The 17,866-nt window shown below is 37.3% G+C and overlaps 1 protein-coding gene across 1 annotated transcript in view; it reads right to left on the reverse strand.

The window, feature by feature from the left end:
• CPS1 (carbamoyl-phosphate synthase 1) overlaps positions 1–17,866 on the reverse strand; it is a 136,436-nt gene that overhangs the window by 100,131 nt on the left and 18,439 nt on the right. Inside the window, exons 2-7 of the mRNA XM_002712455.5 lie at positions 17,510–17,619; positions 14,385–14,529; positions 13,200–13,289; positions 11,224–11,280; positions 6,956–7,048; positions 1,864–1,953 (exon numbers count right to left, since the gene is read on the reverse strand). Coding sequence (XP_002712501.1) covers positions 1,864–1,953; positions 6,956–7,048; positions 11,224–11,280; positions 13,200–13,289; positions 14,385–14,529; positions 17,510–17,619 — 585 coding nt within the window. The remainder of the gene's footprint in view (positions 1–1,863; positions 1,954–6,955; positions 7,049–11,223; positions 11,281–13,199; positions 13,290–14,384; positions 14,530–17,509; positions 17,620–17,866) is intronic.

The following is a 17,866-nucleotide window of genomic DNA, read 5'->3' on the forward strand; positions in this document are numbered from 1 at the left end:
TTCCTGAGACAAGGATTTGAGAGAAAGAAGCTTATTTGGAAGGCATTACAAGAAAAGTCAATAGAATGGAGAGCAAGTGACATTGTAAGACATTCAATAAAGTGTATGTTATCAAGCAGTTACCACTATGGACTACTGGAGCTTAAGCTCACTGGAGAACTCTGAGAGCCAGTAGAATACTTAGTCTCTGAGACAGCCCAATGAGAGGCAATGGAGCTATACATTGAGTATCTGGTCATTGACTGGGTTTACTCCAGGATTATTAATTGTACGGCATTTCTTGTATACTGGCAAGCAATAATCAAATGAAACAAAAGCCATTAGGCAAAGACATGTACATCCTTACAAATGGAAATGGGAAACCTGAAATACAATGATAAAATGAGAGTGGAGTTTGGATAGGCCTTTCATAGCACCTGCTACAGAACAGGCTGTACAAAATATTGTTAATAACATTGACAATAGCTTGAAATCATGATTTGGATATTGCTGATATTCTCGAAGAGAAGTTGAAATGGAGACTTTTCTTATACCACTCGAATCTGGTGTTTCATAAATGTCTGTGCGGAAGGGGAAAGAAAGTGATTTGGAGAGACAGACGGAGACAGGAAGGAAGAGAAAAAGAATAAGGAGCAATCCTTACAAGATATATATTTTTAAAGATTTATTTTTATTTCTTTGAAAGGCAGAGAGTTCCAGAGAGGGACAGAGAGAGAGAGAGAGTGAGAGAGAAAGAGAGAGAATCTCCATCTTCTGGTTTGGTCCCCAAATGGCCACAATGGCTGGGGCTGTGTCAGACTGAAGCCAGGAGCCCAGAAGTTCTTCCAGGTCTCCCATGCCGGCGCAGAGGCCCAAGCACATGGGCTATCTTCTGCTGCTTTCTCAGGCCATTAGCAGGGAGCTAAATCAGAAGTGGAGCAACTGAGACTTGAACCTGTGCCCATCTGGGATGCTGGCATCACAGTCTGCGCCAGCCCCACAATACCAGCATTGTTACAATGTTTAAATTCTTCTTGAGAATTTGTCAGGTTTAATTTTGACTGGTTGTCTAAGAGTTGATAAAAAGCACTGACAGTTTGTACTCTTTCAGAGCAGGATCCCTGCAAGCTTGTGGTGCATCATAACTGGAGGCCAGTGGAGCAGTTGTCAGAATGACTCCAGCTTGTTTGTCACATCTAAATCCCACAGAATTGGGGCCAATGCTGTGGTGTATGGATACAGCTGCCACTTGTGATGTCAGCGTTCCCTACAGACACCAGATCTGTCCCAGCTGTTCCACTTCTAATCCAGCTCCCTGCTAATGGCCTGGGGAAAGCAACAGAAGATGGTCCAAATGCTCAGGTCCTTGCCAAGTGCCTTGGTGACCATGATGAAGCTCCTGCCTACTGGCTTCAGGCTGGCCCAGCACTGGCCTTGTGGCCCTCTGGTGAGTGAACCAACAGATGGAAGAGGTCTCTTTCTCTGTCTCTTCCTCTCTCTCTCTCTCTCTGTCTCTCTGTAACTCTGACTTTCAAATAAATAAGCAAACAAATTAAAGTATTTATAAAACAAAATAAATAAACTGCACTGAAATGAATGTGGCACCATCTCAGAATATCAGTCAATAAGTGGTAAGAACAGTACCATTATTTTCTTCTGTTTCAATAGCCTTTCAAGAATTTTTGTAAAAACATAGCAGTCTATATCTGTAATGTGAACAAGGATAAATGTGTTATTTTGTAGATCAAAGGCGAGAGAGAGAGAGAGATGGGTTCCTGACACTCTGAAAGAGTAGGCAAGATTTCTCTGAAACAAAGGGAACAGGCTGGACACCAGCAATCGATATTATGAACCTTCACCCTCGAGAAGGAACAAATTACTTACCTTTACTAGTAGGCGGATGACGTTGTTTTTTATCCCACAGTCTACAGCTACCACTTTCGTGGGATTTCCTTTGCCATACACCTTGACGTCCTGCCATTTTTAAAAAATAGAGAGTGAGAAGAAAACCCTAGCTGTGAACAACAGGCCAGTATTATAAATACATCTGAGGAGGCTGTGCACATAGATTGGTAACATATTGACTGTTAGCTATTAGGGAGTGACTGGCAATTAACAATCAGTTTGTAAAAGAGGCACAGCAAGTGCCACAGACTATTTTTTTATGAGAGAAAAAGTACATTGCTGCTTTATATAAACTGTTGATTACAGTAATAACAATAATCTCTAAAAAACTGATTGCTTCCACAGTTAACAATCATCATTTCCATGTTTTACCTCATTAACAACCAGTAACAATGGAATTTTCAAATATTATTGCCTGATTCAGCACTAGACAGATGTGGTAATAGATATACCATGCTTTAAATATCACTTGATCTTCAACTTTCAAAAAAGATCAGCTGGGGCAGAGCTGAATTACTGTACCTTAGGTATGCAATGTAACCTAATGGATAAAATCAGTGTGAGAGTCACAGGAATTGCTAAGACAGTGTAGACCACTGGTCCCTTTAGGTTACTGTGCAATCGTTTGCATTTAAATGGTAGATTTCATAAAAGGATCCCAGAGCATATCATAATCATTATCTATGTCTTAAGCACAGCTTGGAGGCAGATCCATTTTCACAGACATTTACCCAAGAAGCAGTTCTCCAAAGTCATAAAAGGGGAAAGAACAGAAATGGAGACAGAGAAAGCCTAGAGGGCTGGGCACCCACCCGGTTCCTGCTCAGGAGTCAGCAGGCACATTCTGAACTTAGGATGACTTCATCGTTTGCAAAAGGTTTTTGATACAAGGTGCAATTTAGATACCGAAAAGCATTTTACTTTAATTGAAATGCTTCCTCTTCGCAACTCCACTACTAAACAGAATGTGAAATCATAATCCTTAAACTATACTTGAGATAAAATACAAAAAAAGATTTCATTATATTTTTCCTGCTATCAACTACTCTGGAGAAAAAATACCCAAGTTCTCCTATAATCTGGAGGAATTATTGTTGAATTTATCCATGTTTTATGCTACAGGTATTTAGTAAATGCATATATATTCTGAACCTTAGGTGTATGCTATAAAATAAAGCTATATTACCATCTAGTCAAAGCTGTATCAAATTGCAATTACAAGACAATGAATTATCAACATTCTAAGGCATGTAACCAAACAAAACTCACAAAAATATGTAATATTTTGACACAAAGACACATTTTATTATAGTCATAATGAAATTGTATAATTGCACCGGCATTCAGAAACAAAGCCAGCAATGTATCAGCATGCTTCACTTCTTCTTGGTTTGATACATATAAAAATAGAGGTATGCACATTTTTTCTGGTATCTATAGAGATCACAACTGTCCCACCAAAACCAGAAGGGATTGGCTCCAGGACCCCCACAGATATCAAAAGCTGTGGACGCTCAAGTCCCTTATATGAAATAGTATAGTATTTGTGTATGACCTATGCACACTCTCGTATAATTTAAGTCGTCGTCTCAAGATTACTTAAAATACCTAATACAAAGTAAATGATATATAGTTTCATGCTGTGTTGTTTAGGGAATAAAAGTCTATAAATGTCTATCAAAATGCAATTTTTTAAAAATTTTTATCCATGTTTGATTCAATTCACAGATATGAAATCCACAGGTATGGAGGATTTATTGTGTATACTCTCCACACAGAATGATGAAAATTAAGTAAGACATCATGGACACATGAATATATGAATTTGCATTTTGACTTTCCAAAATAGAGGAATATGCTGTGAAGCGTTTCTCAACCTTGTTTGACCGCAGAATTTTCAAGGTAAGTTTCTTCAGGCCAGTGTTCCTCACATTTGGGAAATGCTGGACAGATCACCAAGATAGTTCTCGACTCTAAAATGCTGTCACTCAAAAAGGGAAGAGACTCCTCTACCACGCTGCCTCTCATACTAAATCATCTCCCAGGGAACTGTGTAATAACAAGGGAGTTACACCACTTGAACAGACAAATTTTAGAACTGAAAATCAGAGTTGAGTGTTGTACATAGCATGATCAAATTCCAAATATATAAATATGTAAATAATTTAGGACTTTTATTAATAACATATTTTCTTATGCTTCAGAGTATGTTTAATGCATCTTTCTGCCCAGCAGTGACATTACAATTCAATACTAATTCTCAGGCACCCAGAAGCCCTTATCTCCATTTCCATATGTCTAAGCTGGAATGTCACATAGCGTCTACTTGTGTTTTCTCTGACTCTTACAGGCTACTGAGCAGACTATTTTTTTATTCTTGTAACAACTTGTCCTTTTTTTAGAATGCCTTTTTAAAAAGCTCACATGGCTAGAACTCTTCCTTTGGAAATGTTCTTCATACTTACTCTGATTGGAGCTATCTTGCATCTCAATGAGAGGGTTTGTTCCTTTAGGGATAGAATACTCAATATAACCAGAGTCAGTTTTCTAGTTCATTCACCCACTATCTCATTATATATTTTACTGCTCCCATTTAGAAATGTTCAAATCTTTGGTTTACAAATAGAAGAGGAAGAGTGAACCAATCTAAAAGGTTTTTTAATGTAGAGTCCTAGAAGCTTCTGGAAGCTTTTCTGTCAAACCACCAGCAGACTAGAATGCAAAATAGCCTGGGGCTAGCTACACAGGTTCCAAATTAAGTTCAAATTGACCAAACTTTGAGCAAGTTCCATTCAATTTATAAATAGATTAACTGGCAAAGCCTCAGTTTCCTCAGCTGTGAAATGAAGTTTCTTTGAGAATTAACTGAATAGATTGGTTACTATTATTTTCCTTGGAGTCAGACCAGAGCTGCCACTTTGATAGGAGTTTAATACCTGTTATGGCTTGAACAGAATTTGGCTCCCCAAACTCATACAGATGTTTAAATTCTGAAGTCTTATGTTAATGGGTTGATGGAGTAAGGGAGGAAGACTGATGTAGTCATGGTGTCTGAGCTGTGCGCCAGGTGGGAGATTTTAGGTCACTGGGGGCTTCCCTCAGAAGGAAGTGCTCGTGAGTTGATTTAAGCTGAGCTCAGCATAGCTTCTCTCTCTCTGCTTCCCTACTCACCCACTGGCTGCTCCTCAGCTGCCACTTGCCATTGCCCGACTAATGAGGCTGCTTGATCTTGAGCTGGGAATCTCTAAACTGCAAGCTAAAAGAAACTATTCTTCCCAAGAAGTTCATCTCCAATATGTTAGTTAAAGTAACAGAAAATCAACAGCTACAACCACGGACTCTCTTAGTAAAGAAATTGTATATGCTTGTTGTCTGTAGGAATGAAATCAAATCCTTTCTGATGCTTCCTTCCTAAGAATCTCAATCACCTTTGTAGAAACCAACAGTCACTTTCTATTTGCACAATAGAGAGCTCCTCTGAGAGACTTCACTGCCACACTGGTGATGAAAGAGGAGTTTGTTGCCATAGCGCCTATATGCAAAATCCCAAGGGGGAGCCAGCCAATAGCAATGGCTCTAAATGGCGTTTGCATTGACTGAATTCTCCATATTTAAAGTGCAATGGTTATCAAATGCATAGTACTAGGAAAAGAAAAATATTTTATGTAGTACAAACAGAAGGTAAAAATTCACTCTTTAAATTTCAAAGTATATCAATATTTTCTTAAAAAAAAAAAAGGACTTCATAACAGTATCCTACAGACCTCTTAGATTCCTAGTGAAATAATCGCTGTGCTAACCCAAATCAGTTGAAATCCCCCCCGAAGAAGCAGGGTAGTCTTTCACCTGGCTGTGTCCAGCTCCTCCTTGTCCCATTTCTCCAAGCCACCTCACTTCGCTTTTCCCTGGTGCTGCTCAGTTCAGGCTCTCTTAAGTTTTGTCCTTATCAGTCACAGTCCACTCTGGTGATTTCCTCTCATGTCCAATTATACGTTGTTCCAAAATGACACTAAATGAGTTCCCCATAATTTCCAGTATTGTTGAAGGCCTCTTGACCTAGCCACACTCTATTTCTACTCAACAGTGGCCAAAGTGCAAATCATTGCGTGTGAAGCCTTTGGTTCAACCATATCACACTATGCATAGTTCTTCAAATACACTTACTGTCTCACACCTCAACGCCTCTCAACACATGCCATCCCTTCTGCCTGAAACACAGGATTCCTAGTTCTCCACAAACCTAAGTACTACTACCTGCTCTGTGTGTCTCAAAACAGGCCTATCTCTCCTGCAGAGCCTTCTCTGACACATCTATTCCACGTTAGTGCTTCCCCTTAGAGCTCCCACGACACCCTGGCCACACTCCAAGGACCGAATGTGTCTCCTGATTTTACACACGATGATTTACCTGCTCCTTGTCCCAGCAGGCTCCATGCTCCCCAAGGACAAAGACTGTAGCTCAACAGACCCACCCACTCCTACATTAATAGATTTTGTATCAAGACCAATGAATGTCTTTCTAAAATATATTCTATACCTTCCTGTAAATGTACAGTAAACATATTTCACTTTGGGGTAGCACATCATGGGCATTAACTCCTGAATTAAGCTATAATACAAAAATCTCTAGGCGTGATGAAATATCTTCCTTACACAAATTGGCCCCACATGGATTGCTCTAATTCTTATAAAGCTCTCTCTCAGCTCTCTGGCAAGTAATACCTCTGACTCCTGGTAATTGTTACCCTTCCCATTGGCTGTTCAGTGCTCCCTTTATTTGATTCTATTAAAGCCTTAAGATGAGAAATTAGAAAGAGACTCACTGGAATATTAGTAAGTAGCCTCTAAATCAGGGCACAAAGAGTTGTGTAGTACCATTTAAGTAAACGTGCCTAATGTTAAATGCACGGATATTGTAGTATATAGTTTCATTATTATGGGACTGCCTTTTGCCTTAACTCTGGTACTTCTGAAAGATGACCTTTGCCTAAATGAAGATTTTGATATTATAAGAAAGGTAAGTCTAAAGGGAATAATGTAAAGCTACAAAATATGAAGGAAACACTCTCACCTTGGTTGAAACCTGAGCAATCAGATTCTCCTTATTTGGATCCATAAAATCCACAGATTGGCCTTCAAATTCAATCTTCCCAAGCATGGTGCCCTGTGAAAAATTAAAAAATTAGACAATCAAAAGGGAGCAATGATGAAGGTGCTGACAGGATAAACGCACAGGGACTTTAAACAGCTGTTTCCAGGCTTAGATGTCTTAATAGCCACTCATAACATCCGCAGAAGATCTTCACCTTATCAAACTGGAAAGATGAGATTATTTGCACAAATATTTTGGGAAACACTCTGGGAAATACAATGCGTTCTTTAAGTGGTAAACCCATTCATTGCCTGGTGTAGGCCACAGAAGAGGGCATCAGAATTCAGGTCTCCAGGTTGCGGCCTGGTACAGATTGGAGGAATATTCTGTGTATTTATGCTGCTCTGTGTGTATGATCCAAAGACACTTCATGGCAGAGGAAGACAAAACAATCTATTGAGAAGAAATTAAGAAATCTAACTACAGCAGAAAACTAAAATGAAAATCCATTACATGTTTTGAAGGTAAAATTAACTCACAAAAAAAGGGGACATGCAAAATAAGTCTTAAATCTCTTAAAGTTGAAAGAAAATATTCACTGTCCTAGACATATTAATGTCCAGGAGTCTCTAAGGGTCTGAACTTAAAATGAGGTTCCACTCTCTGTGAAGTTTTCACAATGTTTTCTTCTTTTTATGAGATGTATCTTGAGATTTACATATTTGTTAGTAAGTCTACTTTGAACTACTTGAAAAGATGGCATGCTATATTTAGTTATCAAGATATTATTAAGGGGAAAAAGCCAAAATAATTGATCCATTGAACCTTTTCTGAAGTAATTATTTTATTAAAGAAAACAGAAGATTTATTTCCCTTTCAAATGTATTCTTTGGGGGAGAAGTCACTTGGGAGTGAGTGTGGGTAGAAAGGACCAGCGCATCATGCAGACAAGATATTTATTTCAGTTCAAGTACCAAAAGCAGGCTGCTGGGAAAGCATTTGGCATGGTGGTTAAGACATTGCTTGGATGTCTCATCCTGTATCAGAATGCCCCAGTCTGAGTCCTCTGCCTCTGATTCCAACTTCCTGGTAATTCCCACGGTGGGGGGGGGGGGGGCAGTAGGTGATGGTTCAAGTAGTTGGGTCCCTTTTACTCGAAACATGGATGGATTTCCCAGTTGCCAGCTCCCAGCTTCAGTTTGACCTAGCTAGCTCCAGTCATTACTAGCATTTAGGAAGTATACCAGTGGGTGGGAGATCTCTCTTCTTTCTCTCTCTCTCTCTCTCTATCTCTATCTCTATCTCTATCTCTATCTCTCTCTCCCCACACACACTCTGGCTTTCATATAAGTAAATCAAAATTAAAAATTAAACCAGAGTGCTATCACAAAGTCTGGGAATATTAAGCAAAAAATAAAATCTTTTTCAATTCTAAATTGGCTTGCTAGATTTCATGGTGGTCTTAACTTTAAGAATACAAGTCACATAATCTTTCAACTACATTTATGGGTCCCTAATTTTTTTTTATTTGATAGGTAGAGTTATAGATTCAGAGAGAGAGACAGAGAGAAAGGTCTTCCTTCCGTTGGTTCACTCCCCAAATGGCCATTACGGCTGACGCTGCGCTGATCCGAAGTCAGGAGCCAGGTGCTTCCTCCTGGTTTCCCATGCAGGTGCAGGGGCCCAAGCACTTGGGCCATCCTCCACTGCCTTCCTGGGCCACAGCAGAGAGCTGGACTGGAAGAGGAGCAACTGAGACTAGAACCCGGTGCCCACATGGGATGCCGGCACTGCAGGCAAAGGATTAACCAAGTGAGCTACAACACCGGCTCCCAATTCTCCTTTTTCTTAAAGCGTACTGAATGAAGTACAATCTTACTTTTCAATTCAAGATTAGCAGAAATAAGATAATATATAAATATTTGTGTGTGTGTATGTATGTGTTCATTTGGAAGGCAGAGAAACAGAGAACTCCCATCCACTCACTGATTTACTGACCCAAAAGCCTGCAATAGTCAGGACTGGGCCAAGCATGAAACTGGGAGTCAGGAATGCAATCCAGGTCTCCCCTAGGGATGGCAAGAACCCAATTATCTGAAACATCATCACTGCCTCCTACAGTCTGCTTTGGCAGGAAACTAGAGTCAAGAGTGGGAGCCAAAATTGAAACCAGGTATTCCAACACAGGATGTGGGCATCTTACCTGCTAGGCTAAACACCCACTCCCAATATGTACTTTAAATATGGAACAGCATCACTCATACACAAATAGAAATAGGGAATATTACTAATTTGCTTTGCTAATCTATTCAGTGGAATTTTGAAAACCTGTCTATGACAAAATAAGAGCTCATTCTCACTTAACAAATCACATGAAAAAACTAGTACAGTCTTGTAAAGACTTTTCCCAAATCATTAACCTAATAACCTTCTATCGAACCTGCCAATTCTACAACCTTAACTGAATTTCCCAATTTTCCTTCTCATTTTGGTAGTCTCCTCACTGTTTACCGCTCCCACACACCATTAGGCTAAGAAAATACAACAATCTACTTGTCATGTGTAATCTCACTAACATCTACTCTCAGGAAAATCATGATGGAAATAATAAAATCAGAGGTGGTATAGAATGAATATGAAAACTCTCACTGGTCATGGTTGCATTGTCTTATTTTTATTTTCAAAACACTTTGCTTTCTGTTTACAGACGCCCTGAATTAATATATAGAAGATGCTCAGTATCCATGGGGCGCTCATTCCAGGACCACTCATAATGCCAAAACTTGCAGATACTAAGTTCCCTGTACAAAATGGCATGATATTTGAAAAACAGCTACACATAACCTCCTGCATACTTAAAATCATCTCTGTATTACTTATGATACTTAATGCAATACAGATGCTTTGTAAATAATTGCTGTACTATACCATTCAGAGAATAATGACAAGGGAAAAAGTCCACACATGCTTGGTACAGAAGCAATTTCTTTTTCTGAATTTTTTATAGGAAGGGTTGTTTTTATTTATTTATTTGAAAGTCAGAGTTGCAGAGAGAAAGGGGGAAACAGAAAGAGAGAGAGAGAAAGAGAGAGAGAGAGAGAGAGAGATCTTCCAACTGCTGGATCACTCCCCAGATGTCTGCAACAGCCAGAGCTGGGCTAGGCTGAAGCAGGAGCCAGGAGCTTCATCCGGGTCTCCCACATGGGTGGCAGGGACACAAGCACCTGCATTATCTCCTGCTGCTTTTCTCAGACCATTAGCAGGGAGCTGGATCAGAAGTGGAGCAGCTAGGACAATAACCACCACCTATATGGGATGCTGGTGTCAAAGGTGGTAGATTTACCTGTTACACTACAGCACCAGCCCCTTTCTGAATATTTTCAATCCATGACTGGTTGAAGCTCATACTGCAGAACTCACAGATACAGAGAGCTGACTTAACAAAGACTCTACAACAGGTTTTCCTGAAAACTTTATTTCACATAGGTATTTTCAAATTTTAGCTTTTTATGTAATAATATCCAATAAGAAATCATTAGATGAACTTGGAAAATTTACTTAATAATGGTGATGAAAAGGGTTTTTTTCTCCTGATTTTGGATATTATGGTATCATCTAGAAAAAAAAAGTCAGCCTTTCACAACAAGAAGGAGATGGTGACGAGGTTCTCAGAGGAAGGATCAGATGCTGCAGCAACCAGATATGAAAGCTAAGTACCCTTTCCTTTTATTGACTTAGCCATTGATACATCCTCAAGAAATTCGACATGATTGAGGTAATCCTTACGAGGCTCTTTTGGCACACTAATGGTATATAACTCACTACCTTCACAAACAGCCCCCCTAGGAAGTCTAACCAAACCACCAAATGCACCACACTTTCTGGTTTGCATTCTTAGTATGTAGCTGAACAATTTAAGCAAAATTGGTATGCCTTAGTTACTTTCTCCACCTGTTTCACTGAAGTTCTGTCACTGAGGTGGAATTATGAATGCCTCAATTTGTTGGCATACTGGACATATAGTGGGCATGCAATTAACTCCTGCCAGGTGAATTAATCTTGAATCCACCCAGTTACAACCATTTAAGTATCAGTCTTGAAAATCACATCAGAAATAATAAAGGAAAATGACAGAGATCCCAATAGCAGAAGCTGGCCAGGTTCATTCTTTTACATATTAATGGCTGCATCAGGTAGTGAGAAAAAAATTGAGGAAACACAGATTTGGCAAAAGATGATGTTCATACCTTATCTCGAATTATTTTAGTCAGCATTCTTGTATCCACTCCATAAATTGCGGGAACCTATAAGAAAAAATCATAGTGACAGTGAAATTGGAGGAAATTAGATACAGCATATTGTTTTCAAGTTACAAACTTAGCCTCATCTATCTTCTTGAGCAGTAAATAATTTCCCCACTTCTTCTTTTCTCTGACCCAGGGTGACTGTGTTGTCAGAACACAGTAAATTGCTGCTCCAGTTGGGCATGGGACTCTTAATACACAGGCCCTTCCTCAGAATAAAAAATGAGAAATTTGGATCATCAATCTTCTGCCACAGTTTTGGTGACTTTAACCCAGGATGCTAAATATGTAATATATTTATATAATATATAGCATTACATATATAAAAATATATATAAAGGAGCACATGTATATTTATCTTTGAAATACATGTATATAGTTTGCTTACATTTTGTAAGTAAAAATATATATAAAATACCCTAAAATAATAGAGTTGATGGGAGATCATAACGAATAATACCGTAATTTGCATGCCTATGGTTTTTGTATGTTTTGAACCAAGTATCACTGGCATGTGGTAGGCCCTCAACACACTTTCTGAAAGACCCTATTTAGTAGTCATGCTGTACTAGACTTGCCCATCAGGTCAGGCAACACCACATTTGTTTTAGTTTCTTAGACTTTGTTGGATAGAGACAGGCATAGTATAATCAAAGAGCAGTGAGCTAACAATCAGGAAAATAAGTTCTAATTTCTTTATTTCCACCAGTTGTTTGAGAAATGTTTAGGCAAGCTGTTTCCTCATTGAAAATACTCATAGAGGTGATTAGTTATTATCTTAGACCTTTTTCTACTCTACCTGTCTGTGATCAGGAAGGAAGATTAAAAACACATTTTAAAAACAAACTAGCAAAGGCTTGGATGATGCTTGTACTAAAACTATTACTTCTGACGTGGAGAAACTATAAAACCAAAGGTCTTAAATAACACAAAAGAATCATTAAGAATGAGGAGGAGGAGGGGAGTGGAGGAAACAGAAGAGGTCTCTGGAATGACCATTACAAAAATTAGCTTTGCGGATGACAAAGACAAATTCAGAAAATGGTCAAGAAAAATAGGTATGCCTGAGGACATAATACAGATGCCTCTTCTCTATTTTAAGACTTACAAATAATGGGACCTAGGAAACCAAGATCAAGACTTCTGATTCGTCAGAAAGAGGCAACATCTATTAGTCCCAACAGGGAGATACTCATTGGAGAGGCAGAGATTTTTTAGAATTATATTCAGGGCAAGCAACAGTTGATCAAAAAGAAGCCACAGCAACACCGGACATAAAGCCAAATATAGCAGGTCTGTTAATATTAAGCACTTCTAATATTCAAACAAGAAAATCCTCTTATTTGATAAGGAATTAATGTTCAAAATATAGAAAGGATAAGATAACCTTTATATAACTTTTTTACTATATATTTCAAAAATATTTATATAATCAAATATATAGCTATATATAATATATAGTTGTGTTTTAATATAAATATATAATAATATTGAAACCGTAAAAGAGTTCATGGTAAGCTTCATACTCATAAGAATTAAAGAGAATGAAACTACTGTATTTGTGTGCATAAAGTTGGCACAGTAGATAGTTTAGGGCAGAGCTGGTTCTAGAACCCATGAAACAAGTCACATAAATAGATCCTAGCTATGAGGACCCAATGAAGGGTGGGTAAAACTTAGGCTATTCAAAAGGAAGCAAACATCTAAAATTTTCTCTACCCCATTTCCCAAAAGAAAAATGCTACGGAGCATATATGAGTGCCACCTAGTGGACAACTTAAGGACACATGGTCCTCAGCATTTAAAAGAGGGTGACTCCAGACATTTTGGCCCTTTGAATCCACATACACCCTCTCAACTTTCACTGACTCCCCCACCAACCATCCCAAGATGTTGCTGGAGACTCTCGTAATTCTCACCTTTTCTTCCTGTAGCCACTGCCCCAGACTCTTGGTGGCCAGCCAGTGATTGTAGTCATTGCTGTAATTCAGCACCAGCAAACCTGCAACCTAGAAAACAGGTAGTTATTTCAAATTTCCGAGCACAAAATGTTACACAACCTTTGTGATTCATCTGAAGGGATCAGTTTGCATTTCTACAAAAGCTTTATTATATCCAAATATATATAGATAAACATGATAGATAGATAAATAGATAATAGATAAGATAGAGGAAGCTAGCTATTGTTCATTAATTGTGACAAATATATTCATATGAGATACTAACAATAGGGGAACCAGGGTGAGGGATACATGAAACTGTTTATATTACTATTTCATAATTATTATTTTATAAATTTAAAGCTACTCTGAAATAAAATATTTAAAATGCTATCTTATGTACATTGATTTGAGACTGAACATTTTGAAGATATAAAGGAAAAGAGAGTATCAACAATTTTCTTTTAAAATATGAGTGTTATCTTAACTACATTGTGGGAAAGCAGGATAATCAAGTTTACTGAATCCAGAGACTAAACGAGGTCTAATTTTTTTGCACAATGTATATTTTCTCTATAACATTTAAAAATAGCTTAAATTCAATTAATTTTTAATGTACATGAAGAATTTTTAAAATAGTGAAAGATAAATGATCAGTCCAAGTTATTCAGAATAGTAAAAAAAAAAAGCTGGTAAATTTAGGGTGCAAATATCTGTATTTTATATGGTCACTATTACTAAGATATTATCCAAGTTTCCTTGACTAGGAAAGTTTAATGTGTTAACTATTAGACTGGCATATAAACTATCTTTTATTCATATTCTAAAGAAGATAAAATAGAAAGGCAAGTAACTGATATGGAGTTACAGAGTAAATTATCAGACTTCTTTCAAAAATTAACTCCTTCCCAATTCTAAAAGCAGAGTTGTCATTTAGACTTGGTGCTGATTCAATCAAGACATTAAATCTAAAATCCCCAAGAAATGAAGTTGAAATACTATGAAGTTAAAGATTATTCTCATATGCCTAGGAATCAGGTTGGGTACATGAATTTCATTTGTACTACAGTATTAAGGGATAAACACTTCCCATCCTTGATTCTTAACAGTAAGTCAGCTACCCCCCTCAAATTGATTGAGACAGTTTAAATAGTTATCACTTACCTTGATCCCATCAGACTCCAGATATTTGCTAAGTCCTAGTTCATCCAATGCAGCAGTATCCGGGGCTCCACCATTCCCAATAATAGGATTGGCCATGGTGAGAATTTGTCCCTTGTAGGCAGGGTCAGTAAGAGCTTCTGGGTACCTGGGTAAACACATAAAAACATTATCAACAAAAGAAATGTAAGTAACTACAAAACTACAATCTGCATAATGCTCTGAACAATTGAATACTTAAAAATTAGAGATAAGAGTTTAAAATCTCTAAATTTTAGCAAACCTAGAGAAATCTTAAAACAGATATGGAAATTTATCTCATACTATATGGAAAGAAACACTGCCTCTTAAGTATTAATATTTTCATATAATTTTCATGTTTTCAAGTCCTTAAAATTTTTAATTCCTTTTAAAAATTCCTTGTATCATCTTAATTTCCAAAACGTGACTGCTATATTTCAAGTTTACAGATATCTTGATGATTCTCTATGCTACCAGTAAGTCCAAACTGATGTTTACTATTGAAAGCTACCAATGTCAGCAAGGTATTATCTGCCAAATTTTGAAAGTATTTTTAGGATACTGAATGGCATCTTGATTATGTCAATGACAGTTGCATGGATGTACATGTTTATTAAAATTCATTGAACATTTAAAATAAGCAATTGTATATGAAAGAAAAGCTCAATAAAGCCATTTTAAAATATTTTAATTTTAGAAAAAAGTATATAAGCTTAGGAATTAACAGCTGAGAAAAAAAAATCAGTCCCAAAAAATTAGGTCTGGGAGTGGATGTTTTGGCCTAGCTGTAAGGACCCCTGCATGCCAGATCAGAGTGCCTGACTCCAGCTCTTGATTCCAGCTTACTACTAAAGATGAGTGACATGAGCTTAGGAAAAAACAACATGATCTGAAGCACTTCTGATTTCTAAATTTAAAAATTCCAAATCACCACTTTAAAGTACTAATATGGCTTTAAGGAGGAATGCAAGAAGGCTATATTTTATAGTGTGGGTAGGGAAAAATAATACGTATTGCATATTCAGTACTAGTAATGTGTAGATATTTCTTATTCGTAGTAAGAAATAACAGTATCCCATAAAATCAGGGACTATCTACATTTATTCCACACACTGGAGTACAATTGCAGTTGGGTTCTTCCTTCCCTCTTACATGTTCACTCTGAAGACCCAGTTAATCCAAATATTTTTGTGGATTACTCCTGAAAGTGAATTTAGGCATGAAGGGGACAGAATCGATAACCTCGAAACTAATGAAGTTCAGCTTATGCAGTAATCAACATAACTTCTTCAGCTCCATCCAGACTAACTCCTACTGGAACTAACTTTGTTAACAGAATACTGAACCTTTCAGTTCTGCATCCCTGGGTGACTCAAGTGGTATGGTATGCATCTACAGCCTCCATCAGCTAATTTCTCAAATGCCTCTCACCTGTCAGGAACTAATAAATTTTTAACCAAGGCTTACACACAATATACTCATATATGCATTTCTTGAAGATGAAAAACAAAATAAATCCCTTAATTATCAACCACCTTACTGAGTGAGCCATGCAATGAATGAAAGCTGCGTTTCTCGATGGGAAAATAGGGTCTGAGGACTAATCTTATAAGTGAATGCCTTTTTCTACTTCAAAAAATCTTTAATTAATTTGATTTTACCTCCCTCTTTTTTCTTTCCATAAAAGAACTGGCCGTTCCTTTTAAACATATGCTTACAATACTCGGCAGTAAATGAATAAATACAGCTTGTCCTAGAGAACTGCAGTGTTGGAAGCAAATTAATCCATCAGGTCCTGTTTGACTTTTGTGATGTGACAAGATTTATTACCCGTAATCCATCACAGAGAAGAAAACTCTAGTGCCCTCCATCATTCTGATCTATATTAAACAGTTGTTTGTTGGCAGGTATATTAACACAGCCAGTAATTAGTGCTGTCGAAAAGCTTAAATAATTGCCTGGTGAGGCAAAACTTTGCAAACAGGTTTCATACACTGTAATTTAATGTTCTCACCAGTGTAACTATTTTAAAACCCATCTAATATTCTTCATTTCACACAGAGAGGCAAAAGTTTAGAGGGAAATGTACATTAATAATATAATGGCAGTTTGGTCAATCAACTTTTTCAGCCTTATTTAACCCAATGTCCACTTGTATTTATGACACTAACTTAAATTTACCTAAAGATTATTTAAATTTTTCATTGAGGTTTAGTCAATTGGCTCTCTAAAGGAAACCTTTTGAAATAATTTTGTCATTTTTAAGAGTCACATTTTTTAAAATCCCTGTCTATAAATTACTATCTAATCTAGGCTCCTCACTTTTTATATGGGGAAACTAGGAATCAGAAAGATGAGGTAGTGTTCTGAATATTATATAATCAGTTATCATCAGAACTGAGACAAGAATTTCAGCCTCCTAGTACTCAAGTGACCAAACATTTCTTGAGTAGATAAGACCAGTCAAATGATTTCTATGGCAACTCTTCTTTCTTTATTACCAGATCTTAAATATTAAGTTGGGTAACAAATGATAATTATTGAAAGTATTCAATCTATGAACTACTCTCTCATTGATTTTTAGGGAAACAAACATATCTGTTATTTCACCATTCATATTGGAGTGTAAAAGTATAAGTCCCATGGACTTTCTTATCTCTCAATGGTATTTCATATTAGATTACATAGTTGATTCTTTACTAGCACAATATCACTAAATTATGTTAACTATCCTTTTTGTTCCAATTTTCACCTTAATCAGATCCATACCACCCCTTGAAGAAACCACTGCATAATTTCATATAATCAGTGTCTTCACAAATCATGTTGTGTACATACAGCATAAGTTTATATAGTTAATTTGGTTCCTTTTTCCAGATGACTACCAGAGTGTCCACATTCTCTTTCATTTAAAGTAGAAAGAAGTCTGTGCCAATATGCCTTTTCAGCAAAGGGTGCAGTAGGCCATGCCTAAGATATGGTGCAACTTCAGGACAATGCTTAGTCTTATTTTGATGCAATAATTTCAACTTCCCACCATGAGTAAAATCATCCAATATTCCTCTACACAGAGGAGGAATAAAGTATTGCAATGGAAGCATACTTACCCTCCCAGGCCAGTGTTAAAAACCACTTCACCAGCAACAGAGGATGGATGGCCGAAGGAGTAACCTTTCATCTTTGTTCCATCTTCCAAGACAATGTGTGCTGTCTGTGCCTAAAGAACAGTTGCAGGAATCTTAGCAGTATACAAAATACAAAGTACGAGTGTGCGTGTGCACACACACACACACACTCTAAAGACAAAATACACAAACACATTAAGTAAATACACAGAATAGTTAATGGAAGCATACTTCCCAGATTTGGAGTTGCCCTTCTGTTACTTGTCCCATTTCTCCAAATACATGGCTCTTGTCACTGGAAGGTATTTCGTTTATTTTCCTTGAAAAGGGGACTGAAGC

The sequence above is a fragment of the Oryctolagus cuniculus genome, chromosome 3, assembly GCF_964237555.1.
Source record: "Oryctolagus cuniculus chromosome 3, mOryCun1.1, whole genome shotgun sequence".
Taxonomy (NCBI): Eukaryota; Metazoa; Chordata; class Mammalia; order Lagomorpha; family Leporidae; genus Oryctolagus; species Oryctolagus cuniculus.